The sequence below is a fragment of the Eschrichtius robustus genome, chromosome 5, assembly GCF_028021215.1.
Source record: "Eschrichtius robustus isolate mEscRob2 chromosome 5, mEscRob2.pri, whole genome shotgun sequence".
NCBI classification, from domain to species: Eukaryota; Metazoa; Chordata; class Mammalia; order Artiodactyla; family Eschrichtiidae; genus Eschrichtius; species Eschrichtius robustus.
Genome location: NC_090828.1, coordinates 139,222,916 through 139,249,334, shown reverse-complemented (window position 1 = coordinate 139,249,334; position 26,419 = coordinate 139,222,916). Strand labels below are relative to the sequence as shown.

The 26,419-nt window shown below is 41.7% G+C and overlaps 1 protein-coding gene across 2 annotated transcripts in view; it reads right to left on the bottom strand.

Moving 5' to 3' along the window:
* Nucleotides 1–16,135, bottom strand: part of FAM168B (family with sequence similarity 168 member B) — a 37,351-nt gene extending 21,216 nt beyond the window's left edge. The window contains exons 1-3 of one of the 2 annotated variants that reach the window (XM_068545335.1): nucleotides 15,904–16,135; nucleotides 9,523–9,603; nucleotides 1,610–1,693 (exon numbers count right to left, since the gene is read on the bottom strand). In XM_068545335.1, coding sequence (XP_068401436.1) covers nucleotides 1,610–1,693; nucleotides 9,523–9,592 — 154 coding nt within the window. In that variant the 5' untranslated portion in view covers nucleotides 9,593–9,603; nucleotides 15,904–16,135. Of the gene's footprint in view, nucleotides 1–1,609; nucleotides 1,694–9,522; nucleotides 9,604–15,719; nucleotides 15,801–15,903 lie in introns of those variants that run through there. The other variant, XM_068545336.1, reaches the window with a different exon arrangement.
* Nucleotides 16,136–26,419: the final 10,284 nt, after the last annotated feature.

Genomic DNA, 26,419 nt, shown 5'->3' with positions numbered 1-26,419 from the left:
ACTACCCAACAATAATAAGAAACAAACTTCTGATATACACTACAACATGGATGTCAAAAATTATCCTGAATGAAAGCCAGTCCCCCAAAAAGGACATTCAATATGATTCACTTACACAAAATTTTAGAAACTACACACGATCTGTAGTGAGAGAACACAGATGAGTGATTTCCTGGAGCCTAGGTGAGGTCACAAAGGGGCAGGAGAAAACTTTTGGGGACGAGGGATATGCTCACTCTAGACTGAGAAGGAGGTGGCATACATCATATCAAGTACCCTTTAAATATATGCAGTTTACTGAATGTCATTCAGACCTCCAGAGAGCTGTTTTAAAAAAGTTAAACAAGATGAGATGCTTCACAAAAGGAGATGGTGGTGCCATCTGGCCCTTATATAATCTAGTGAGTAATAACATAATACTGTTTGTCCCAGGGAAGGGATGTTCCATAACAGATCCCAAAAGATGGCACAAAGTAGCAGGTTCTCTAGTTCTTGGGAGAGAGAGAGAGTGTGAATAAAAGCTATGCAAAAACAAAACAAAATCTCTTTTGGAAAGAACAGGTCAATGTGCCAAAGAGCTAGGGATTTAAAGTTGGGACTCTAGGCTTCACTGTGTCTTAGTCATGGGAAACCTTCATACTGCGAACATTACTCTGGTGTAAGTGCAGGGAACATGAAGTCAAGGAGAGAAAGCTTGGGAGCAGGAAGACCAAGCTAAGAAGGTCTTTCTCTGGGTGTGAGCTACAGGGTGAACAAAGGCAGTAAGAGTGGGAATGGAATGGGAGTCATGGACAGAAGGGCCACAGAAGGAAGGAAGAATTTTACGATTATCAAATTGGAAGAACTCAGGAAAAGGACACTGCTGCTGTCTCCTCTCCTGTCAAGTTAACTATGTGAGGCTAGGGGTTCTGAGGGACAAAGAAGCACCCCAACAGACCCGTGAGGCTGAGCCTTCAGATCAGAGTGTAGGCCACCACTGCTGCAGCGGAATCACAAAGTCCATCCTGGGTGAATAAAGCCTGGAATGAGCCAACACCAAAATGCAGGCTCAAAGAGGAAAGTCCCATTAAAAAAAACTGTCTTTACAAGGTCCAGACCCAAACAAATTCCACTTTTAATTGTACCACTGATTTCTAAAATCTGAAACTATTCTCATGCACGTTACATAGAAAATAAGACTTTCTTTTAAAGCCATAATCAAAGTGCTCAAGTTCTAGAGAGAAATCAGTTATCTCTAAAAATGTTAGCAACATGGAAATTCTACTTATTAACATGGCAACATGATCTTTTGTTTCTAATAATCAACACTATTTCATAAATACATACATGTTCTGGAACAACTAGTTACCTGTAACAAGCTATGACTGGAATGAAGATCTGTGTTGTGGAAGGACGCCACAAATGCAATATATTGATACAAAGCTTTATGTGCAATAAGAATTAAGCTTTTGTTGTATGTATTAAGAAGCCTAATTTTATGAACCAATAAATCAATTCAACCTCAAATCCCAATTCTATAACCACCTTTCTCCAAATCCATCCACTTGACATTCTCCCCCAGCCACATGGACAAAGCACTTTTGCCACCCAGCACATACGGCCTGCATACCTGTTTGGAAGGTAGGATTCGCTCCAGGGTACATGTTGGGGGAATAGGCCGGAGCTGCTGCTGCATAGCCCATGGGGAAACCAGCTGGAGAAAAACAAAGAACAATGTGATTTTAAAACCAGGGCTCCCACAGACCCAGTCGTCCTCAGCTTCTTCACCGCAACTCCCAGACTGACTTCAGGAGCCCAACAGTGCTATGGGTGCTGAGCAGATGGTCTCTACTTGTCTCCTCTCCTCAGAGCTGTGATGGGTCACAACCATAAACACGTGTTTTTAACCTAAGAGTATAAATGCTTACAACTTTCTACAATTAAAAAAATTTGACAGAAACTGAATTAGAATGAAGAAGAAAAAAAAAAAACCTAAGCTGAAGTCAGAAAACTCCCAATTCTTCTGGCAGTTTTATTTTCGATTCTAATCCCCTAATTTATTACTTAGCAAGAGTAATAAGAGTGTTGCGAGCTTCACGTGCTACACGGGCTCTAACCAGCACCATACACAAATGGAACTGGGAAAAATCCACTCACACATTCCGTTTGCAAGCAACCTGACCTTTATTAACACAAATGAGGAATCCTTAATAAGACTAAACTACAACCACTAATTGATCACGTGAACACAACAGAAACATCAAGAAAGACGTCAGTGTTTCAGTCAAAACCAGAGGGGCCTCAGTTATTCACTCCAGGTCCCTCACAGCTCAGCTCGATCCACTCACCACGTGACAACGGGGCCTTAAAGAGCCTCCTCTACATTCAGGGCACAGAGCCAAGATGACCAAGGTTTGCTAGCCTTTACTACCGACACAACTAGTTGTGGGAAGCTGTAATCCCTCCAGAAAATTCTAATCTGCAGGGTTCCAAATCAACACGGCTGAGAACCACTGTTCCCTCCCACTCGGGTCCATCTTCCCGGTCACAGTACTGTCCTCCTGAAGACGCCCCTTGGCGAGTCCCATGGACTGTCTCCTCCAACATCGACTCTACCTCCCTTCTGGCAGGCAGGGGTTGGCAAGCTAAAAATCACACTGCCCAGACTCCCCCTCTTGCAAGAGATTGGAAGTGATCCCAAATCCCAATCACTTCATAAAAACAAAAACTTAAATACCACGAGCTGCGTAAAAAAGACTTAGCTTTTTACAAGAAATATACTTGCAAATTATTTAGACAAAGGGCACATACACTTAATATATAAATAACTTTTAAAGTTAAAAAAACAAAAACCCAATAGAAAAAAAAAAACCAACGGAAGACATGGACAGAGAGAACTGCCAACTACCATTTCAAACTTCAGGCTGGCACAAATCCAAAAGCTGAGGACACGCTCTCTTGGCAAGGTTGTGGGGTAAACAAGTCTCACACCCTTCTGGTAGGAGTGCAAAGCAGTAAAAATCCTACGCAAGAAGGGAACTCGGCAGTACCTTTAAAATTACATCTGCGTTAGAAGATGTGGTATACCTACAATGGAGTATTACTCAGCCATTAAAAAGAATGAAATAATGCCATTTACAGCAGCATGGATGGACCCAGAGATTATCATACTAAGTGAAGTAAATCAGACAGAGAAAGACAAATATCATGTGGTATCACTTGGACAAATATCATGTGGTATTGCTTATATGTAGAATCTAAAAAAAAAAAAAAAAAAAGATACAAATGAACTTATTTACAAAACAGAAACAGACTCACAGACTTAGAGAAAACTGAGGGTTGCCAGGGGGGAAGGGTAGAGGGGAGGGATAGATTGGGAGTTTGGGATTGACATGTACACGCTGCTATATTTAAAATAGATAAGCAACAAGGACCTACTGTATAGCACAGGGAACTCTGCTCAATATTCTGTAATAACCTAAATAGGAAAAGAATTTGAGAAAAAATAGACACATGTATATGTATAAGTGAATCACTTTGCTGTACACCTGAAACTAACAGAACATTGTTAATCAACTATACTCCAATATAAAATTAAAATTAAAAAAAAGAGTAACAGGAAAAAAAATATCACATCTGCATTTACTCTCTGCACTGTCAATCCCACCTCAAGGAATCCACCCTGAAGATAATTTTCACAAACACTATCAACTGCAGTATTACTGGAAAAGCAAAAGACTTCAAACAACATACCCATGCAAAGAACTGGTTGAATAAAACTATGGAAACCCCACAAGATGAAGGATTATCTTCAGCAGTACTATGTATTATAAAATACAAATAAGAACAAGGCAAACCTTTGTGAACTGACAGAGAACAATCATTAAGTTGACAAAGCCAAGTGACCACCACCACCTGCATCTCTATTCCAGAAAACAAGCTGCTGTTCAGCCGGGAGGAGGACGCGGGCAGAGAGCCTTCAGCAGCAGCGCTTTCCAGGGCCACCTCTGCCTGCCGAGGCCTCCTCTAACTGCCAGTGCTGCCCCAGGGCCCCCCAATGAGCCGGCTGACACTGCCCACTCGCACCACGGTCCCGAGGCTCCCGCACGCAGTACTGCTTCCACCCCACCGGATCCTTACAAGCGTTACCCACCCCTACAACGGCTGAACTCCTAACTCCATCTCAGTGTCCGATACCCTCGTGCAACAAAGGCGAAATCAGAATACATGGACATCGTTGGCCTGGGGGCATGATATGTCTGTGTCCCCTCCAAAATTTACATGTTGAAACCCTAATCCCCAATGTGATGATATTTGGAGATACTTAATCGTGGTAGTCATTTCACAACATATACATAGATTAAATCATCACGTACACCTTAAAAAAACCCATGTTGTACAACCTAAATACATACGGTTTTTATTTATCAATCATACCTCAGTAAAGCTGGGGGGTTAAAAAAGATCAAGCAACATGCTGTGTGGTTAACAAAGGAAGATATCAACTGGATCACCTATAATTTTTAATACACTTGTTTACTACATTCCATGAAAAAAACACTAGGAATGGCAAGACACAGGACCATATGGGTGAAAAAGAAAAGAAAAAGATAAACTGATAATACAGACCACGGGTGATCCACAGACTGCAGTCAGCCAACAAGGTCTTTACACTGTGTATTTCTTATGACTTAGAAAACTAGAGCTCAGGTTTGCTCCAAGCCGCCCCTGCTGTTCAGAAGAGCCGTGCATGGGCAACATAGTCCCGGGGAGCTTTGGTCCCTCGTCTAGGCCCTGCCCTTCGTGCTCCGCCCGCGGGTGGGGAGGGGACTCCAGAAGGGGGAGCTGCAAAGGACTGGGTGGGGTTGCGGAGCTCCTCCTGCTCAAGTTGGGGAAGCGAGGGAGGGGATGGGGGGGTGCAGGGTCCCAGAGTTGGACCCGCCACGGTGGGACGCAGCCTCCTAGCCTCCCCTCCCCCACCTTACAGTAGGTTCCAATAATATTTAATTGCATCTCGGGCTCTCGGGCTTAAAACTCATCCACAGGCTCGCAGGTCCCTTGACTGCGCTCCTTCCTCTATTAGATAAAGTACAGGGGGCAGGGAGACACGACGACAGAGAGGGGACTGGAGGGACCCCTGAAGTGCTGGCCTCAGCTGACTAAAGAGGTCGGGACCCACGCTGTCACAGACGTCAGAGGACCCCTTAGGGCGGAATTGAGGGGGACAGTTAGGAGGTGGTCTGTGTCAAGTGAGCATGGATCACCATGCGGTGGGGAGCAGGCTGACCCCTGAGAAGTACTGTTAAAAAGATGCGTTCCTCCCTCCCCTTGAAGGATGTGGGTGGGCTTTAAGGCTCCAGTCCCCCCCCACACTCTTTCCAGGTCCGACTGCACCTCTGGCGCCGGGCTTGCTAGCCTGGCTTCCAGTCCTAGAACTTGCCAGGCTCCGGGGGAGAATCTGGGCTGCTGAGACGGTCGCTGGGGGTTCAAGCTGCCCCTGGGTTTCAGAGGTGGAGGGAGGAAGGGTGAAGGTCGTAGTGGGGTGGGGCAGGGAGGGGTGAGTGCCCTGGCAGACTCTAACCCCACCCCACCCCCTGGCCCCTGCCGCTGACCCGGATGCCAGCGGCTGTCAGTGCCTTTGGGAGGAGCCTCTGCTTCTCCACCCCTGTGCTCAGAACCATGCCCAACCAACTCCTCATCCTCCTGCTGCTGTGCCAGGGGCTTTTTTAAAATGTTGTTCTTGGCTCATGTGGTTTTCAGTTCCCTAAACAGCAGTTTTGAGCTCTCCAAGCTATTTAAAAGTGTTCTCCTTAAAGTGAGACTAAAGCCCACTCTTCTGGAAAAACTACCTTCACTTCAGAGGAGATATTTTTTCCTCCCCGTTTCTTCCTTCTACTGCCCTCTTATCAAGCCAGAGTCAAGCAGCTCTGTGAGCACTAAGCAAGATAAACACAAAGAAAATCACATCTAGCCATTTCACAGTAAAAACAGAGATATTTTAAAAGCAGCGGGGTGGGGGGCAGGGGGGAGGGAAGGGATATACTAACTCCAAAGAAACAAAAACAATTCTGACAGAAACCAGAAGACAATACAACTGCCTTTAAAGTGCTGAAAGAAAATAACTGCCAACCTAAAACTGTATACTCAGTATGGCAGGGAAACCCCACCCCCCCAGAAGATACATCATCAAATCCCTGGAACCTATAAATGTTACCTTATTTGGAAAAACAGTCTTTGTAGACATAAGTTAAGGACCTTGAGATAAGATCATCATGGATTACGGGTGGTGGGGGCCTAAACCCAATGCCAAGTGTCCGCATATGAAACAGAGACGAGAAGGAGATGATGTAACCATGGAAGTAGAAGCCGAAGTGATGCTGCCACAAGGCTATTCATGTCAAGGAATGCTGAAAGCTTCCAGAAACTTCAAGAGGCAAGAAAGGATTCTTACCTCGAGCCTCCAGAGGGTGTGAGGCCCTGCCAACACCTGAATTTTGGACTTCTGGCTCCCACAACTGTGAGAGAATAAGTTTCTGTGGTTTTTAAGCCACAAACTTTGTAGCAATTTGTTATAGCAGCCACAGAAAACCAACACACTCATCAAAAATATCCTCCAAAAATGAAAGCAAAATAAAAACATTTCACAAACTAAAACAAAAGTCACTGCCAGCAGACACGCAGTAAAAGGAGAGAGAAGAGGAGGGGAGGGGAGGAGGGGGGAGGAGGGGAGGGGGAGGGGAGGAGGGGAGGGGAGGAGGGGAGGGGGAGGGGAGGAAGGGAGGGGGAGGGGAGGAGGGGAGGGAGGAGGGGAAGAGGGGAGGGAGGAGGGGAGGAGGGGAGGCAGGAGGGGAGAAGGGGAGGCAGGAGGGGAGGGGAAGCAAAAAGTGTTGTAATCTTTAGAGTCATCACTAAATAGCAAAAGAATTTTTCAAAAATTAAAAGAAGGAAAAATTTAATGAAAAATACTTGGTTAATCCAAAAGAAGAAAAAGAAAGTGAACAAAAGAAAACAGGTGCTATCAATTAGAAAATAACAGTAAGACGGTGCATATGAACCCAATTATTGTCATTCCTCAGTATCCTAGGGGTATTGGTTCCAGGACACAATACCCAAAATCCACCGATATGAAGGGCTGACCATATGTCAGTTACCATATTACTACAATTAAAAGATGAAGTTGTTGGGAAGTGTTTCTTTTTTCCCACTAAATGTAAATTTTAGAAAGTTATGGACAAGCCTCTCCATTTACTGGTATAAAAGTATAAAACGGTATAAAAGCACTTTCTTTCCTTGTAATGTCTTGTTAGTTTTTGGTAGTGAAGTTATGCTAGCCTCAAAATTCTGTAGGCACATTATTTCGCTATGTTTAACTCCCACTCCCATTCAAAATACCTAGAGTGGTTACTAGTTCCTACACTAAACCCTTGCTGATCTAGAGAGTTTTATGAAAGTCAAGGAGACTAAAATACTAAAACCAAGAAAATAGACAAGACAGGTATAAAGAAATGGATAAAATAAGAAGGAACTATAAAATTTTAAACAGATTTAAAGTTACAGAAATTTTCTTTTAAATGTAATTTTAAGACCAAGAAAACCCCTAAAAAAGTGCACCTGGGAGGGAGATGCAAGAAGGAGGAGATATGGGGATATATGTATATGTATAGCTGATTCACTTTGTTATAAAGCAGAAACTAACACACTATTGTAAAGCAATTATACTCCCATAAAGATGTTAAAAAATTAAAAAAATTAAAAAAAAAATGTTAAAAAATAAAATAAAATTTTAAAAAGTGCACAGAACTGGTATGAGAGGCAACCAATGTTTCATTATATAGTCTCTCAGGTAATGCTAATACCATCAGGTTTTGCCTATTCCCTGGTTTCAGATTTACACAGGATTCTCTTCAGCTATTTAGCCTTCTGTTTAAACTAGTGTTAATACGTTAAAGACAGGAGGCCTTATCACTAAATCACCTTTTATCAATTCTGGAAAATCCTGGCACTCCTTTTCTTCTAGTCTCTCTACTTAGTCCTTCTGGAGCTTTTAATGCTCCTCAAAACTTCTCATCCTAACACCTCTATTTCTTAACCAGTCTGTTTCCCCCTTTCCTTACACTGCATTCTGGTCCTCCCTTTAGCAGTGTTTTATCTGCAGCTTAACTTGAATTTTGTTCAAACGCCTTTTTTTTCCCATTTAAGTTCCAGTTGGTTCTTTTCGATATGATTCTTTCTTCTGCATCTTCAGTAATTCTAAACATGCTTGTGTGATATGGTTTCTGTTTTATTCCTGCTGTCTGTCATGACTGGTGACTCTGACATGACGAATAACATCACAGTGTTCTGTAATAATTTTGACTTGTTAACAGGCAGAACTTTGTGGGAAACCCACACAACCTGGGTTGAGAACATTTGCCTCCACAGCAGTTCTGCACCTGCTGTTGTCAGGTGCTCCAGGGAATAGTGCCGCCTAGAGACTATTTTTTTATGTTAGTTTCTCGATGTATGGACCCCCTGGGAAGGACAAGTAATTCAAAGTAGAGCCTGAAACATCCCTGAATAGTTACAAATTCTTAGAAAAGAGTTCTCCCTTCCCAGAGCCCAAGCAGAAACTGAACTTCCCCGTGGAGCCAGTGCATGGATTGTTTAGCCTACCTCTCCAATGGGAGTATCACCCTCTGGAGGAATCAGACTGATGAGGGGTCCCACTCCAACTCCCAGCCTTACAAGGGCCAAAGGCCTCAATTTCTGTCCCCAAATGGGTTGCTAAAACCCACAAATAACAAATGCCCCCAGGACAGGCGCATCAGCTCAATGGCCAAATGCTCTGGTTTTTATGTCGCTTTCATATTCAGCTGCAGAAATCTCTTCCTTTCTTGCAAGTTCGGTTAAACGTTTTTGAAATGTTTTATTCAATTTTCCAAGGGTTTTTAGCAACAGGGTTTTAAGAGTATCTGTTCCACCATATTATCTAAAGCCACGATTGTAATTCTACAAATAACTATTCCTTTCACTTAGGACAATAATTTGCTATTTTTGACCACCAACTCCTATTCCCCCAAATTGTGCTTCACCCCCTCCATCACAGCCCATGTTGGAGTAGCAGACTTCAGTAAGGTGGGGAACATGACTCAGGCCTAAATTCATCAGCAGACTCCCCTCCTGGCCCCGGGTGCTGGCGTGGAGGGAACAAGATGAGAGCCAGAGCCAGATGAAGAGACTCACAGCCAAGGGGGAGGGCTGAGCACCACAGAACCACAATGGGGAGAAGTGTGACCTGTGACGCACACTGAGAGGACACTGAGGAAGTGAAGCTGAGCACAGGAAGTAGAGAACTAGATGCCAGTCCCCACCCTTGAAGCCACCAGATCAGCCTCTGACCAAAGCCAGACCAAGCTCCTGATTTTTCAATTCCATGAGCCAATACATTTTCTTCCCTATCTAAGCCACGTGAGCTGAGTTTGTCCATCGAAAGCATTCTTAGTGACACAGAAATTCACCACGTGTTCAAAGTTGAAAAATGGAAACAAAATTTTACTTGCTTACCTGGATAACCAATTCCTTTGGCATTTGCATAGGGAACCCCAGAAGAACCCGGGCTATAAACAGGATTCATGATTTCAAGAACTAAAAAGGGAAAAAAAAGTGATTTAGCCAAGCACTTTTGTTCTCAGGTTTTTCTCCATCATCAGTCTCAAAAGAACAAGAGTCCTTTCTCTAGTATATTATAAAACAAGGCATTTCACGCTGCTGCCAACCAACAGAGAACAGAAAAGGAACGCCAAAGTCCTAACGGGTGCTCACCAGGACACTACAGGCTTTCCTTTATAACTCTCTTCGGTCCATCAGAAGCTAAGGGAAAAAAGTGTTCTCTGTGTCCCTGCTTAAAACGGTGAAAAAATACCTATAAATAATCTAAATGTCCTTATAACAGAGAACAGTCTTAACCAGATCTATCCAGAGCATGAAATAGCATGCAGCTGCTTTTTAAAGTGTTTAAAAATACAGATTGATATCACGCTAATTGGGGAAAAAACCGGTACAATACTGTAATGCAGTATGCTCCCAAATTTGCACCTACACATATGGGCATGTGCACCTCTAGCACAAACAGAAAAAAGTCTGGGAGGAAATTAAAATATGAACAGTGATTACCTCTAGATGGGGTGGTTTAGTGTTCATTTTGCACTTTTCTCTATTTCTGAAATAACTTAGGTTAAATATATGTCTATTTCCTAAAAAAAGACAAATTAGCACAGCCCAGCAACTCTATTAACCCATTCTATAATTCCCAACCTTTTTTGCCTGAAAAGTTCACGAACTTGCACAGCTACAACCATGGTTTTATCCCTTCCTCTGAATTTTATCACCCAGTGTATTTTTAAAGTGTGAGCTTAATTAAGACTATTCAGTATTCCCTGACTTATGTGGTAGTAAGGACAAAGGGTATCTTAAATTTAAAAATAAAAACAGCAATGGGGGGAGCAACAGGTATATGGGAACTCTGCACTTTCTGCTCAGTTTTGCCGTGAACCTAAAACTGCTCTTTAAAAAAAGTCTACGTAAAAAGAAAAACAGGCAGTTCCCTGGTGGCATAGTGGTTAGGATTCCGGACTTTCACTGCCGTGGCCGGGGTTCAATCCCTGTTTGGGGAACTGAGATCCTGCAAGTTGTGTGGCATGGCCAAAAAAAAAAAAAAAAGAAACAAAAGGAAAACATAAAATGTACATGTATTTGCTTTAGTGTCTGCCTTCCCCACCACATCCTCAGCTAGAATGTAGATAGGGAACTGGAACTTAGTTAGCCCTATTTGCAGTAACTTCAGCCCCAATAACAATGTCTTACACAAAAAAAGGTGCAACTACCTGCTGACTTTCTAAAAAACACATGCACCTCAAAACACTCTAGGTATCAAATTCCATTACAAAGGCAAAATGCAAAAACAAACCACTTCATATTTTCAGCTCATCTGACTCAGAATATTTACAACCAAGCAGTTCAGTAGAAACTATACCTGGTCAAGTCCTTAGCCTTTGTAACAAGTTCTAAAGTAGAAATAAATTGGGGATATCAGTGATTGATATTGATACTCATTACCTAAGTAATTATCTTATTTCTTTAACTTCCAAACCAAAAGGCAGAGATACTTTTTGATGCCATGACATCCAGAACCACAGCTAAGAGAGAAGTCTAGATCAGTGCTGTGCAACAGTACTTTCTACAAGGATGAAGATGTTCTCTATCTGTGCTGTCCAATATAGCATCCGTTAGCTCCAAGTAAACACTGAGCACCTGAAAAATGTGGTTAGCACAGGATCCGATTTTTTAGTTTATTTAACTTCAATCTAAATCTAAATAGTCACGTGTGGCTAGAGGCTACCACCCTGGACAATGCAGATCTACAGAACAGACTACAAAGAAACAAGGATAGGAAGGCATAGGAAGTAGACATGAGAATCAACTGTATTTTACACCACAGTTTAAGAATAAACAAATTGGTAACTGCCAATCCCCATTTTCCTGCACTTCCAACCCATTTTTGGTGGACCTACAACATGAGGATGTGGAGGTCTTCACATATTTCATCTACTTCTCTGGTTCGACTCCCATCTCTGGAGAAGTGAATACTTCCCAAAACTCTCTTTCTCTATTCTGTGCCAGGATGTAATTTCATTTTCTTAATTGAATTCAAGATAAGTAAAGCACTACACAAAGGCCACAGGGGAAAAAAAGTCGCAGCCCCTGCTCTGAGTTTGCAATCTAGAGAAGTACTGTCCAACAGAACTTTCTGTGAAGATGGAAAAGTATGTCTGCTCTGTCCACATAGAGTAGTCACTAATGGCTACTGAACACCTGAAATACGGCTAGCACGACCAAGGAACTACATGTTTAACTTTAATTTTAATTGTACAGTCACATGTAGGTGATGGCTACTGTATTGGACAACACAGGCCTGTAAGACAGAAGACATAAATAATGGTGATTCAGGCCAAAGGGTGTTAAGTGCCATAAAGGAATAAAGTGTTCTGAGGGTTGAGTGAGGAGAGCAAAAATTCAAGCAGGAAGAAAAGAATGGTCAGGAATAACTTGGATTACGGAGGTACTGTTTCCAATAAGCTCTAAACAGGTAGGATCTTGAAATGCCACAGAAATTAGAAAATGCAAGATGCACTCTTTAGGGACACTACAACTGGGCTTGTTTGGAGCTTAGGCTACATGTAGGGAATCAGCAAAGATGATTATGGAGACATGGGTTAGACTGAAACCGTGTGGGGACCCTTAAATGTGGGGCTGAGCAGGAGATGTCACCTGGTAGGCCATGAAGCCGATGAACAGCGTAGCGTAGCAGTTAAACACAGGAATTACCATTTGACCTGGCAATTCCACTCCTAGGTATATACCCAAGACAAGTGAAAACATACATCCATACAAAAACTTGTACATGAAAGTTTATAACAGCATTATTCATAACAGCCAGGAACTGCAGACAATTCCAATGAAGCATTGAATACAAGGCTCTCCTTTCATGACCTGACTTACATCTGAACCAGCAATACAATCCTACTCCACATTTGCCACTAAACAATGTATGAAATTGCATTTGAATTCTAAATACCATAAGTTGCAAACTAACCAGAAGTTACGTTTCCTGAAAGCACTTATACTTCCCAAGAGGTTAATAATAACTATTTCCTAAAGTGATTAAGAAGTCATAATTAAAAAGTATAGGTTAAAAAAATAACAGGATTAACAAAAGAAAATGTTTGTACAACTTCTGTGAACAACTGTCATACAGCTTTTTAAATTACTTGTTCATATGATGAGAGACTCCCCAAAGATCGTGAGCCTCAAGGGCAGGGAAAATACCTTATTCAGCCCTGTCCCCTTGCATCTCACTAGTGCTTGGTCCAGAGATAGCTCATAAATATTTTCTGAATGTTCTTTAATAAAAGAACTGTCCAATGGAAAATATACGACTCTTCGTAGCAATAAATATGAAGTTGAGACATTTATTTAAAATCTAATTCAGAATTGTTGAAACATATCTGTTACTGATTAGTGGATATGAACACTGAACCCACTGACCAATCTTAACATCACTAACAGTCAAACTACTTAATTATCTGCATCCTCATATGATGGAATTACTCTGCATCATCTGAGGTGTACTGCAACTAAAACACTAAAATCTGAATCCAATCCAGCCTATACATCTACCTACCAGGTTACAGAAAAAGGCAGGAGTTAGAGGAATATGCTGAACACCATGAAGCAATCAGACAAAGCCAAAAGGAGGGCATTCTAGAGGACAAGGGGGTCCAGTTTCTTCATAAGTCAATGGTCTGGGAAAAGGTGGAGGGTGGAGAGAAGGATAGTTCTAGATTAAGACAGATTTAATAAAGGCCATAAGAGACTTTTGTTTGGATCCTGATTTTAAGACGGAAAAAACTGTAAAAAGGTTATTTTAAGGATTTGAGGATACAAATGAATATGGGCTAGGTATCAAACGGCATTAAACAAACATTAATTTTGTTACATGTGATAATACTATTTTGGTTATGTAAAGATGCATCAATTTTTAGAAGTACATATTAAACTATGTAAGGATAAAAATGACATGAAGTCGTAATTTAAAATATTTCTACATAAAAGGAATTGAGATATTGGGTATATGGCTGTACACTGTATTTTTATATTTTTTAAATAATGAAAAATTAAGGAAAAAACCATCACCACTCTGCCTGGGATTCTAGTGCCACTGGCCACCCAGAAACCACCAATTTCCCAGTCTGATTTGGTGTGGGCCGAAGATCACAATTCCAAGGCTAGATCCTAAGGGCATCACTTTTTTTTTTTTTTTTAAGTTTCTCATTTGTAATGACTCAAATGTCAGAATCCCTATGGGTGGTTTGACACCTGCAGCAAAATAAGTAAGTCTCAGATTTACCTTTAAAAAAGAAGATGACAGCAAAAATTTCTCAATTTGAAAATTCAATAATAATCAGAGGGAAAGTATATTTAAGACCCATCACTGTACTACTTTCTCTAGTCTCAAAATACACCATGACCTAAACAAAGTTCCCACACAAAATAGTAATTTTAAAACTTTAAAGGCCTTGTCTTAGTATTTCATATCAAGAAAACTAATGTCGAGGGGCTTAAATTCTCTCTCAGACAGCAATATACAAGATAAAATCCCTTTAATACAATCTAAACTGGAAATTCTCGGTAACATCTGATAACATCAAGAGTATATAGTAAGATAAAATTCTAATCTCCCCCAAACTCTACCTTCACTATCAAGGTTTGCAATCTATTGCAAAATTCACATTTTTCTGCACAGAACAACTGGAGAGACTTCAATGATACAGACATAAAGTGGAACACAGACACAAGAAAAGTAACCATTAACTCTAGTACACTGGTGTACTGTTGCTTTAAAATCGCTCTCAACTGATCCAGGAAAAGAAGCTGTTTACATAAGACAAGTCTGGAAGACAAAAATTTGCCTGTAAACTACAGAACCTAAAAAAAACTTAAAATATTCTTTAATTGCACTTGTTTTCTTTTTTAATACTTCTAATCCTCTACCTCTGTGGCATTACCCTACACCTTTTCCCCATGTTTGAAAATTCAAATAATTTTGACATCACAATTCTGTCTAACCTTAAAATGGAAATGAGCTGAAAGGCAGTTGTAGAGCAGAATACTAACTAAAAATCCTAACAAGTATATCAGGGCCTGATAGGAGGGCAGAGGCAGTAACAGCAACAGCAGCAGATGGTGCTTCCTCCTTCCTCCTGGGTTGCAGGCACTTGCCTTACACACAGCCCAATCCTTCCACTATTCCCAAGGGCTGGAGGCAGGACGAGGGCACGCTACCTGCTCGGTCTGTCCAGTGACTGCAGCACAGAACCTAGAGGAAGCCTGCAGTCTCCAACTCTTAAAGCCTGCATTTAGTCACAAACGCGACTAAACAAAAGTTAACTATGCGAACACTCGTACTAAAGCAAGCCCGATTTATAAAGCTTAAAAGAGACAAAAAAAACTTCGCAGTGTGCAGCACAGTACCTTTAACAGTAGAAAAATTAACCTTTAATTGTTCAATTCTTGGCTGTCAAAGAAAAAATAATCCACTACTTGTTTATTTACCAAAGTTCTAAAATGTGTCCCTACTATTATTGTCAAGTTTTTCATAGACTATTTGAAAAAATCATCTGAAATTACACAAGGATGATCTGAGAACTTAAGGAGGGGAAACTAGACAAAGCTTTTCATTTAAAAAATTGTTTTGCTTGGCAAAACACTACATAATACTTTTATGTATGACTTTAATGAAGCATTAACTCATACAACCCATTAGACACATGCTTATATACACTATAAAAAAAGACGACCCCGTTTGGGGGTAAAGGCGCATCTCTCAAAGTTAACCCAGAATGGGCCACGACACGTCCTTTCTGAAGAAAACACTGAACCCGTTCAAGCTAAGCTTCTGCCAGACAAATGGAATAATGTTTACTCTGTGAGTAGACAAAGTGAATAGTTTACACACTGGAAATGATGAAAATCCTAAGAACCTTAAACCTAAGTTACAAAAACACCACCCCACTGCTTCCCCATTTCTTGCTCATTTTACTGATCTAATCACCTGGACCTTAAAAAGACCCAGAGAACATTCTCGTGCAACGAACGCCCCTCTCACCGGCCCCCAGGCAACGTCCCCGCCGCCCACGCCGCACCTGCCCGCGCGCCCGGTCGCCCAGCTCCGCCTCCCTCGGGCCTCACCGGCCCGCCCTGCCCCGCGCGGGACAAAGCACCGCCGCGGGCCCGACCTTGGCGCCGCCCAGGTCGGCCGCACAAAGCGCCGCACTTCCGGCAGCGCAAGCCGCCGCCGAACCCCTCGCGCGCCCCGCCCGCACTCACGGCGCCGCGGCGGCGGCCTGGGCCTCGGTGACCAGCGCTCGCCGGCCCGGGGCGGGCACGGCGGTCGGGCTCGGCGGGGGGCGCGCGCCGCGGAGGCCTGCTCCGATGCGGGGCTGAGCCGCGAGGCCCCGGTTGCCGCCGCCGCCTCCCCGGCCCGCGTTCCCGCTCGCCCCTCTCGGCCCGGTCCGCCTCTTCGCAGCCCGCGCTCCCCGCCAACGCTGCGCAGCCGCAGCGCTCCAACCTCACTTCCGCCTGGAGCCCGCCGCGGCGGGGGCGCGCCGGCACGTGACCTCAGGGCACCTTCCGGGCTCGGAGCTGGCGTGCGCGCTCCCGCCGGCGTCCGAGAAGCGCCCGGATGTGGAGGCAGCGGGCAGCCTCGCGGCGCGGAGATCCTCCGGCCGAGTCCTCGGGCTCTCGGAATTTGGAGCCTGGAGGGCTGAGTGCCTGAGAGGTCATCGGCGCCCGGGGCGTACCTGTTGACTTTTTCGAACAAACGCTCATGTTTTTCCTCACGCTATCTTTGCGCTCTTCGTGCAGTGTGGAAAGAACACAGTGGAACATAATTATAGGGTTTTATTAACTTCTTAAGAAAAAAATGTATTCGGTTTCGTATTTTCAAACAGCGCCGCACTACAGGGACCCTCGTGTAAATGCTGCCGCGGCGAAGGGTCTGCGCCTCTCCCGACTGTCAGGCTCCGCGCCCCCGGCCGGGGTGGTCGGAGGAGCGGGAAGGCCCCGCTGCCGGCCGGGCGGCCTGGGGCTCGGCGCTGGGACCGCCCGAGCTCGCGGAGCCGCCACGCTGGCCGCCCGCGTGCTCCGGCGCTCTTTGCGTTCGCTGTTTTCGATACTCTGCATTCATTAAGTCACTTAATACTCATAATAAGTCGTTTTACAAATGAGGAAGGCACGAAGAGGTTGACAACGTTCTTCGAGAGCACACAACTCCTAGGAAGGCGACCCGGGATTGAAACCCCAACGTCTGACTTCAGAGCACTTGCTCTGAAAGAGGGAGTTGTGGCTTTGCGCTTTCCCAGAGCTGCTCTTCCTGTCTCTGCAACGTTACTTGGACCCACAGGTTCCCTGTGTGAGCTGAGCCGATGGGTCTGCCTTGGAGAAAGGTGAAGGAATCCTGTGGCCTGTACTCAGCAGGAAGAATCCAGGCAGTCTACCTTGCCCTGACCAGGCTGAGAACATCTGCTACGGTTCCTAAAGACTTTTTACTAGGCATCTCTTAAGATTTCAGTGCACGTTAAAATAGTTGCAAAGGACTTGATTTTTGGCACGCTATAAGTGATGAAGGTTTTAAATAAAACTGGATGTTATTCTTTAAAACATACCCACCATGGTGATTCGATTCCCACTATTTTCCATTTTAAAAATAGATGAATAAGTTCTGGGCTTCTCTGGTGGCGCAGTGGTTAAGAATCCCCCTGCCAATGCAGGGACACAGGTTCGAACCCTGGTCCTGGAAGATCCCACATGCTGCAGAGCAGCTAAGCCCATGAGCCAAAACTACTGAAGCCCCTGCGCCTAGAGCCCATGCTGTGCAGCAAGAGAAGACACCACAATGAGAAGCCCGCTCTCTGCAACTAGAGAAAGCCCGCCGGCAGCAATGAAGCCCCAATGCAGCCAAAAATAAATAAAATTAATTAATTTTAAAAAATACATGAATAAGTTCTGTAACAGTATGAAATTCCATTCTTGCTTTTTCTCCTTAAACTCCTGATTCCATACCACTGCCCCCGGAGAATTTAACCCTAATATATTTGTGTGTTGAGCATCTTTATTTTTTTTAAGTCACTTGTATCTGTCAGGATAGCTAGGAAATGCTGCAGTAACAAGCCCCAAATCTCAGTGTCTTCACACAGTAGAGGTTTATTTCTCACTTAGTCAACAGATGTAAAGCAAGTGGAATCATCTAAAAAACTACGCAAACAATAAGAGAATCCAGCAGCAAGTGATAATTGAAGTGAGGAAAAAAAAGATAGCTATCATGTCTCTAAATAACTAATTAGTCGATAAAATAGAAGAAAAGATCCATTTTATACAGTTACTTATAGGAAAACTAAATAAACCAATATATAAATATAACAATATAATACCTAGCAATAAACTTTCGTAAGAGTTGTGCAAGATCTATATGAATAAAATTTAAAATAACCACCAAATGGCACAAAAGAACACAAATTCATGGAGAAAAACACCATATTCTTGGATAATTCTTCTAAATTTATGAATTTAATACAGTTCCTATCAAACACCAATAATTATTTTTAAGTAGATAAAGTAATTCTAATTTACACATGAGGAAAAAATCAACAAGAAAAATCGAAAGCAAGACTATCTGGGGAAATCCCTGGCGGCCCAGTGGTTAGGACCCTGCGCTTTTACTGCCAAGGGCCTGGGTTCAATCCCTGGTTGGGGAACTAAGATCCTGCAAGCCGTGCTGCATGACCAAAAAAAAAAAAAAAACATAACTGCCTGGAAAACTTTGAAAATAAAGAGTAATAGTGAGGGGGCTACTAAACCTATCAGACAAGAAAACATATTTAGAATCCTCAGTCAACAGTGTGTCACAGTTGCATAAATAGACCAATGAAATATAACAGAAAATTCAGAAATACAAATTATTTTAGGAAGATGGTATCTGATAAAGGTAACATCTCAAATCACTGGGAAGAAAGATAGACTGTTTAATAAATGGTATTGGGACAGAAATATAGCCATCTGAAAAAATGTAAAATTGAATCTATACCTTACACCATACCAGAATAAAATCCAAATGAAAAGAGATATAAATGTACAACCATGGAATCATAAAGAACAAGAAGAAAACATGGAAAATTATTTTTAAACCATGGAGTAAAGAAAGCCTTTTTAAACTGCCTCTCAAAATCCAGACACCATGGCTATAAAAAACTTTGGTTTGACAAAAATCACCATGAGCATAGTAAAAAGACAAATGATTAACGAGGAAGAAATAGTCCCAACACGTATCATAGTCAAAGGGCTAATCTCCTTAATATTCAAAAAGCTTCCAGAAGTCAGTAAGAGAAAGTCCTAAAACTCAGTAGAAATTGAGAGTTCACAGAAAAAGAAATAAGTGGCTCATAAACCTATGAAAAAAAAAAAAATTCAGCCTCACTCATAAAAAAAAAATGCAAGTCAAAACTCTTTGAGATAGCATCTTTTCACCTATTTGATTGGCAAGCATCAAAAAAAAGTGACTATTGTTGAGGCTGTAGTGAAGCAGACACATTGTGCTGGAATGGAGAGGGGACCATTTGAGCTGTGTATCTAGACAAATATACAGAAAACTTTTCATCCAACAATTCCACTTCTGGGAGTTGCTCTACAAAGAAACTCTCTGAAGTGTAAAATGAAATAGGTTCAAGTTTATTCATTGCAGTATTGCTAAGAGTAGGAAAATATCCGAAGCAACCCTAGTGTTTGTCCTAAAGGACTGACTGAATAATTTACTCCATAACTCAAGAAAGAAATGAGCAACCTTTCCATATACTGAACAGGAAATATCTTCAAGGTTGACTGTTAAATGAACAAAGCAAAGAGTAGCACTGCTGTTATGGGCTGAACTGTGTCCCTTATTCTCAATTCATGTGCGGAAGCCCTAAACCCCAGTGCCTCAGAATGGAAATGTATTTGCAGATAGAGCCTTTTTTTTTTTATAATTTTTTTTAAAGTTTTCTTTTTTTTTTAAATTAATTAATTAATTTGTTTATTTTTGGCTGTGTTCGGTCTTCGTTTCTGTGCGAGGGCTTTCTCTAGTTGCAGCAAGTGGGGGCCACTCTTCATCGCGGTGCGCGGGCCTCTATCGTGGCCTCTCTTGTTGCGGAGCACAGACGCCAGACGCGCAGGCTCAGTAGTTGTGGCACACGGGCCTAGTTGCTCCGTGGCATGTGGGAACTTCCCAGACCAGGGCTCGAACCCGCGTTCCCTGCATTAGCAGGCAGATTCTCAACCACTGCGCCACCAGGGAAACCCCAGATAGAGCCTTTAAAGAGGTAATTAAGTTAAAATGAGGTCAGTAGGGCAGGCCCTAATCCAATCTGACTGCTGTCTTTATAAAAAGAGGAGATTAGGATACAGACAAGACAGATCTATGGACAAGCATGTGAGTAGATGACCAAGCCAAGCAAGCCAAGGAGAGAGACCTCAGGAGAAAGCAATCTTGTCAGCACCTTCATCTTGGACTTCCAGCCTCCAGAACTGTTAGGACATAAATTTCTCTTGTCTAAACTGTCTTGTCTGTGGTATTTGTTATGGCAGACTTAGCCAAATGATTCAACTGTGCTAAAGAAGATTATGTAAAAAGGGGAAATGAAAATATATATTTGTATTTACTTTCATACAAACAAATAATTGTAAAAATCCAAGAAAGTATTGGGTGGGCCAAAAGGTTCATTCGTTTTTTTCTGTAAGATGGCTCTAGTAGAGCTTAGTTGTCTTTAACTTCATTCGAAACAATTTTGTTAGATTGTATGTGACAGCTGTCATATCAGCATGCATTTAAAAAAGACATCAAAATTGGTGAATTTTTGTGTAGCCATTTTAATATTGAAGATGGAAGAAAAAAAGCAACAATTTCTGCATATTATGCTTTATTATTTCAAGAAAACTGAAATGCACAAAAAGATTTGTGCAGTGTACGGAGAAGGTGCTGTGACTGATAGAACATGTCAAAAGTGGTTTGCGAAGTTTCGTGCTGGAGATTTCTCGCTGGACGATACTCCATGGTTGGGTAGACCAGTTGAAGTTGATAGCGATCAAATCGAAACAACAATTGAGAACAATCAACGTTATACCACACGGGAGATAGCCGACATACTCAAAATATCCAAATCAAGCATTGAAAATCATTTGCACCAGCTTGGTTATGTTCATCATTTTGATGTTTGGGTTCCACATAAGTTAAGCAAAAAAAACCTTCTTGACCATAGTTCCGCATGTGATTCTCTACTGAAACGTCATGAAAACGTTCCATTTTTAAAACAAATTGTGATGGGTGATGTAAAGTGGCTACTGTACAACAATGTGGAACGGAAGAGATCACGGGGCAGGTGAAGTGAACCACCACCAACCACACCAAAGGCTGGTCTTCATCCAAAGAAGGTGATGTTGTGTATATGGTGGGATTGGAAGGGAGTCCTCTATTATGAGCTCCTTCTGGAAAACCAAACAATTAATTCCAACAAGTACTGCTCCCAATTAGACCAACTGAAAACAGCACCCAACAAAAAGCGTCCAGAGTGGTCAACAGAAAACGCATAATCTTCCATGAGGATAATGCAAGACCATATGTTTCTTTGATGACCATGCAAAAACTGTTACAGCTTGGCTGGGAAGTTCTGATTCATCCGCTGTATTCACCAGACATTGAGCCTTCGGATTTCCATTTATTTTGTTCTTTCCAAAATTCTCTTAATGGAAACAATTTCAATTCCCGGGAAGACTGTAAAAGGCACCTGGAACAGTTCCTTGCTCAAAAAGATAAAAAGTTTTGGGAAGATGGAATTGTGAAATTGCCTGGAAATTGGCAGAAGGTAGTGGAAAAAAAGGGTGAATACGTTGTTCAATAAAGTTCTTGGTGAAAATGAAAAATGTGTCTTTTATTTTTACTTAAAAAACTGAAGGCACTTTTTGCCCCACCCAATAGCAGCAGTGCTTACCTGTGGTGAGGCTAGGGACTGAGTGGACCCTGAGCAAACCTGGGTACAGGTGAGAATGATCATTTTCAAGGTTTGTTTTTCTTTTGCACTGCATGAATGTATTACACGTTCTAAAATTAAATTAAAAATAAATAAAAATCTTATATTTTGATGAGAGTATAAAATGGTATAATCATTTTGGAAAAAGGTATGGTCATTTCTTTTAAAAGAATAAGCATACACCTATCCTATCACCCAGCAAATTGAAGGTATCTGCCAAAGAAAATGAAAGCATACCTTAATGCAAAGAATTGTACAGGAATTTTCATAGCAGTTTTTTTTTTTTTAACATCTTTATTGGAGTATAATTGCTTTACAGTGTTGTGTTAGTTTCTGCTGTGTGACTAAGTGAATCAGCTATATGCATATGTATATCCCCATATCCCCTCCCTCTTGCGTCTCCCTTCCACCCTCCTTCCTTATCCCACCCCTCTAGGTGGTCACAAAGCACTGAGCTGATCTCCCTGTGCCATGCAGCTGCTTCCCACTAGCTATTTATTTTACATTTGGTAGTGTATGTATGTCAATGCTACTCTCTTACTTCGTCGCAGCTTACCCTTCCCCTCCCTGTGTCCTCAAGTCCATTCTCTACGTCTGTGTCTTTATTCCTGTCCTGCCCCTAGGTTCATCAGAACCATTTTTATTTTAGATTCCATATATATGTGTTAGCACATGCTATTTGTTTTTCTCCTTCTGACTTACTTCACTCTGTATGACAGAATCTAGGTCCATCCACCTCACTACAAATAACTCAATTTCATTTCTTTTTATGGCTGAGTGATATTCCATTGTATATATGTGCCACATCTTCTTTATCCATTCATCTGTCGATGGTCACTTAGGTTTCACAGCAGTTTCATTGTTAATAACCAAAAACTGGGAAGAAACCACGCATCTATCCTCAGGAGAACAACAGCTAATCAAGCTCAGTGGTGTGTGGGGTGACTTTCAATGCTTGCACTGGCTCCTGGAATCCAAGGGACACATTTTCAGGAATTTGGCAAGCCAGACTTTATTAAAAATTGAATTATAGGAACTTGATGTAAAGACAAAAGGAATAAATACTCAAAATTCACCCTTTCTTAATTACTGTCTTGTTGCCTGTGCCCTAAGGCTCTTGGCAGCTTTGGGACCTGCCAGGTGGAAACTTGGAGCTACGTTAGGCTGCGGGCTCCCTTCCTGCCTCCCTCCCTGGGCGTCACCTCTGGAGCCTGAAATCCGCCAGGGCAAGAATGCAACTCATGGGATAATAGTAATCAGGGCTTGATTTATTGTTTTGTTAACTTTATAGATTTATGCATATGATGGAGATAATATTAATAATGCAGATTAAAATTTAAAAGGGGTGGTGTCTGTAGGTGTCACATTGTGAGTAGAACAAAAAAATTTTAAAAATATTCTCCTAATATTCAAAAACTATTACTATCCTATTCAGCAAAGAAGTCACTCATGTCATTGACAAACAACTGAAGTTCCAACAAGGTTATTTCACTTTGATCTTACTAGTTAACATAAAAGAAATAGCAACCCAGAGTACTCTGAGACACGAGAATAATAAGGTGTTTAAGCTTTGCAGTAGTTTGGTATGCAGCAATAGATAATCAGAGCAATAGATAATCATGAGCAGCAGCCCAACTCCAGGCTCAGGTCACGAAATCAATCTAGTGATTCATTGTCTGCGTTTTTAAACATGGATTAGACTGGAAAATAAGAATGTAGAGTGTGTGCCACAAGAGTAAGGGTAAGTATTGTTTGGTAATAAGTTCTTTTTATATAAATTTTTTTACTCATATGTTATGTACTGAGTTATGAAGTAAATTTATTATTGTAAGTGAGAGTCAAACAGTTTGAAAATACTATGCTAAAGGCACTTGCCTAGAAGCAGAATTGTTTGGTCATAGGGTACCTGCACCTTAAAACTTACTAGGTAGTGCTGAATTGTTCTTTAAAGTGTTTGTAACAAGCTACACTATTCCCACTAAGGTATGAACTCTGGTAGCTTCACATATTTGTCACATTTACCGTGAAGTTTTAGATTTTTGCCAAACAAGTAGGTATGAAATTGTGTCTCAGGATTTTTTTTTTTTAGTTGAAGTAGTTGGTTTACAATATTGTGTTAGTTTCAGGTGTACAGCAAAGTGATTCAGTTATATAGATATATATATATTTTTTTCAGTTTATTTTCCATTATAAGTTATAACAAGATACTGAATATTATTTCCTGTGTTAAACAGTAAATCCTTGTTGCTTATCTATTTTATATATCGTAGTGTGTTCAGGATTGTTTTAATTTCCATTTCTTACATACCTGATGTACATCCTTGTAAACAATTTTTGGCTGGAGTTTCTGTTTATTATGGGATAGTTGCCTCAAAGAATTACTGGTTTAAAGAGTATGAAGTATTTTTTTTTTTTTTGGTGGTGCCACGCGGCTTGAGGGGATCTTAGTTCCCCGACCAGGGATTGAACCCAGGCCCTCAGCAGTGAAAGCACAGAGTCCTAACCACTGGGCCACCAGGGAATTCCCAAGTATGAAGTATTTTAAACCTCTTGATATTATCAAATTTTATTCCAGGATTGTACCAATTTACAATTGCACAAGCAAGTGTATCACAGTGACCATCTCATCAAATCCTTCTATTGAGTATTTCACTAAAAATCTTTTAAAATTTCCCACTGTCTTTTAGATAGCTGGTGGGAAACTGCTGCATAGCACAGGGAGATCAGCTCGGTGCTTTGTGACCACCTAGAGGGGTGGGACAGGGAGGGTAGGAGGGAGGCTCAAGAGGGAGGAGATATGGGGATATATGTATATGTATAGCTGATTAAATTTTTTAAAAATCTTTTAAAATTTGATCACTGAAAATCTACATTTCATTTGTTTTAATTTGCATTTGCTAGATTGCAGGCAAGATTCATTTAAAAATATTTGTTGCATTCACATTTTTTCTTTTGTGAATGATTTATTCATATATCCTTTGCCTTTTTTATATATATATATTTATTTATTTGGCTGTGTCGGGCCTTAGTTGCAGCACACGGGATCTTTGCTGCGGCATGTGGGATTTTTAGTTGTGGAATATAGGATCTAGTTCCCTGACCAGATATCAAACCCAGGCCCCCTGCATTGGGAGCGTGGCGTCTTAGCCACTGGACCACCAGGGAAGTCCCTTTGCCTGTTTTTATATTAGAGTCTTAGTGTTTTTCTTGTCAACTGTATATAAACTGAGGGTTTAATAGGAAAATAGCACTGTTTTCTGTTCACCATCTAGCTGGAGGCAAAGTTTTTGAGAGCACAAAACTCTGTTTTGGTTCTGCACATTGGGTTGAACACAGAGATCTATGTCTCTTCCATTCCAATGCCCTATTAAGGTAAAAGAAAAGGTATTTGTAAAAGTCCTGGAAAACAAGTTAAGGGCACTGTCAGTTAACCAAACATTTTGAGACAGTTGAGCATGAGAGAAAGCAATTGGGGTTGGAGGCTTCTGATTCAAGATGGCAGATCAAGAATACACTTTTACACTTCTATTTTCTCCTTAGACTTTTATGAAATAGATGATAGATGTTTAAAAAATAATAGGCAGCACAGAAAACTGAAGCAGTAGTAGAGGCCCTGGTTGGGTGGGGGAGGGAAAGGACTCACTTTCAAGTGGATGGTTCAAATAGGCAGAAAAACCTGCAACCCAGAGCAAGTGTGATGGGGGCAGAGGGGAAAGGTGGTGAGAAATGGGCCTGTAAACAAGAACAGTAACTGAAAGGCTGCCTGTGCCGCAGCTGCACCCCATCTCTCTTCCCCATTCTTGTGTGCATTGGGAGTTTCATGCTTATAGTGGGCAAAAACCCAACTGCTCTCCTCAAAAGAAATGGACTCAACTGAAGAAAGCCAAAGCTTCTCAGCAGATGTCGAGGGCAAAATAAAGTCAAATATAAGTGCACAAAACTCATTGTTTCCTACCCAACAGAGGCGGTTCCAGCATTTCCTCATAGGAGGAGCAAAGGTGTATCAAGCTCGGTGGAAGAGCTTCCTACTCCTGAGCTGGACTTTGCTTTGGCTCAGCCCACACTCTGTTCTCACTAGAATTGTATGTCTGTTGGGATGGATTTGGGGTACTGATGAAAATTGTGGGGCTGGTGAAGTCCAACTGCTCTACCCTAAGTGGTACCTCTGCTATAGATAGATAGAGAGATAGATAGATAGGTGCTGCAGGAAAATAAAAAGTAATCCAACAAAGAGAACATGAGCAGCTGTGATTCATTTAGAAAAGGTAAAGGAAGCTGGAAATAAAAGAATGTCTATTACCTCCTGTTGCTTGGAAGATTCTCATTCCACATTATGTGCGATTGGCAGGGGGATGATATTTTACTTCATGTCCTATTTAGCTTTTCTTTTTTAACCACAAGAACTTATCACTTTCCTTTTTGCAATAAAGAAAGAGTACTAGTAATTGGGAAGTGGGGCTAATCAGGTCGTAATTTGGTTTGCCTGGGTTGAGGACCACATGTTCTATGGAGCCAAGGAGTCAAGCAGCTGATGGAAGCAGAGACAGTGTGGTTCCCTGAAGCACAGCTTTCAGTATTGGCCACATATTTAGTACTGGGAGATGTGTGGCTTACCCAACGTTAGCCTTCTCCCTACTGTAATTTTCTTGTCAGCAGGCTTGGACAGAAAGCCAGTTTTATTAACCAGAAAACTTACTAGTGGGTGCACCTGCTCCAGTTCCCAGAACATCTACCTTCACCAAACTGGATTCAAGTATTACTTTTTCTTGTCATTAAGCTGTTAAAGTGAT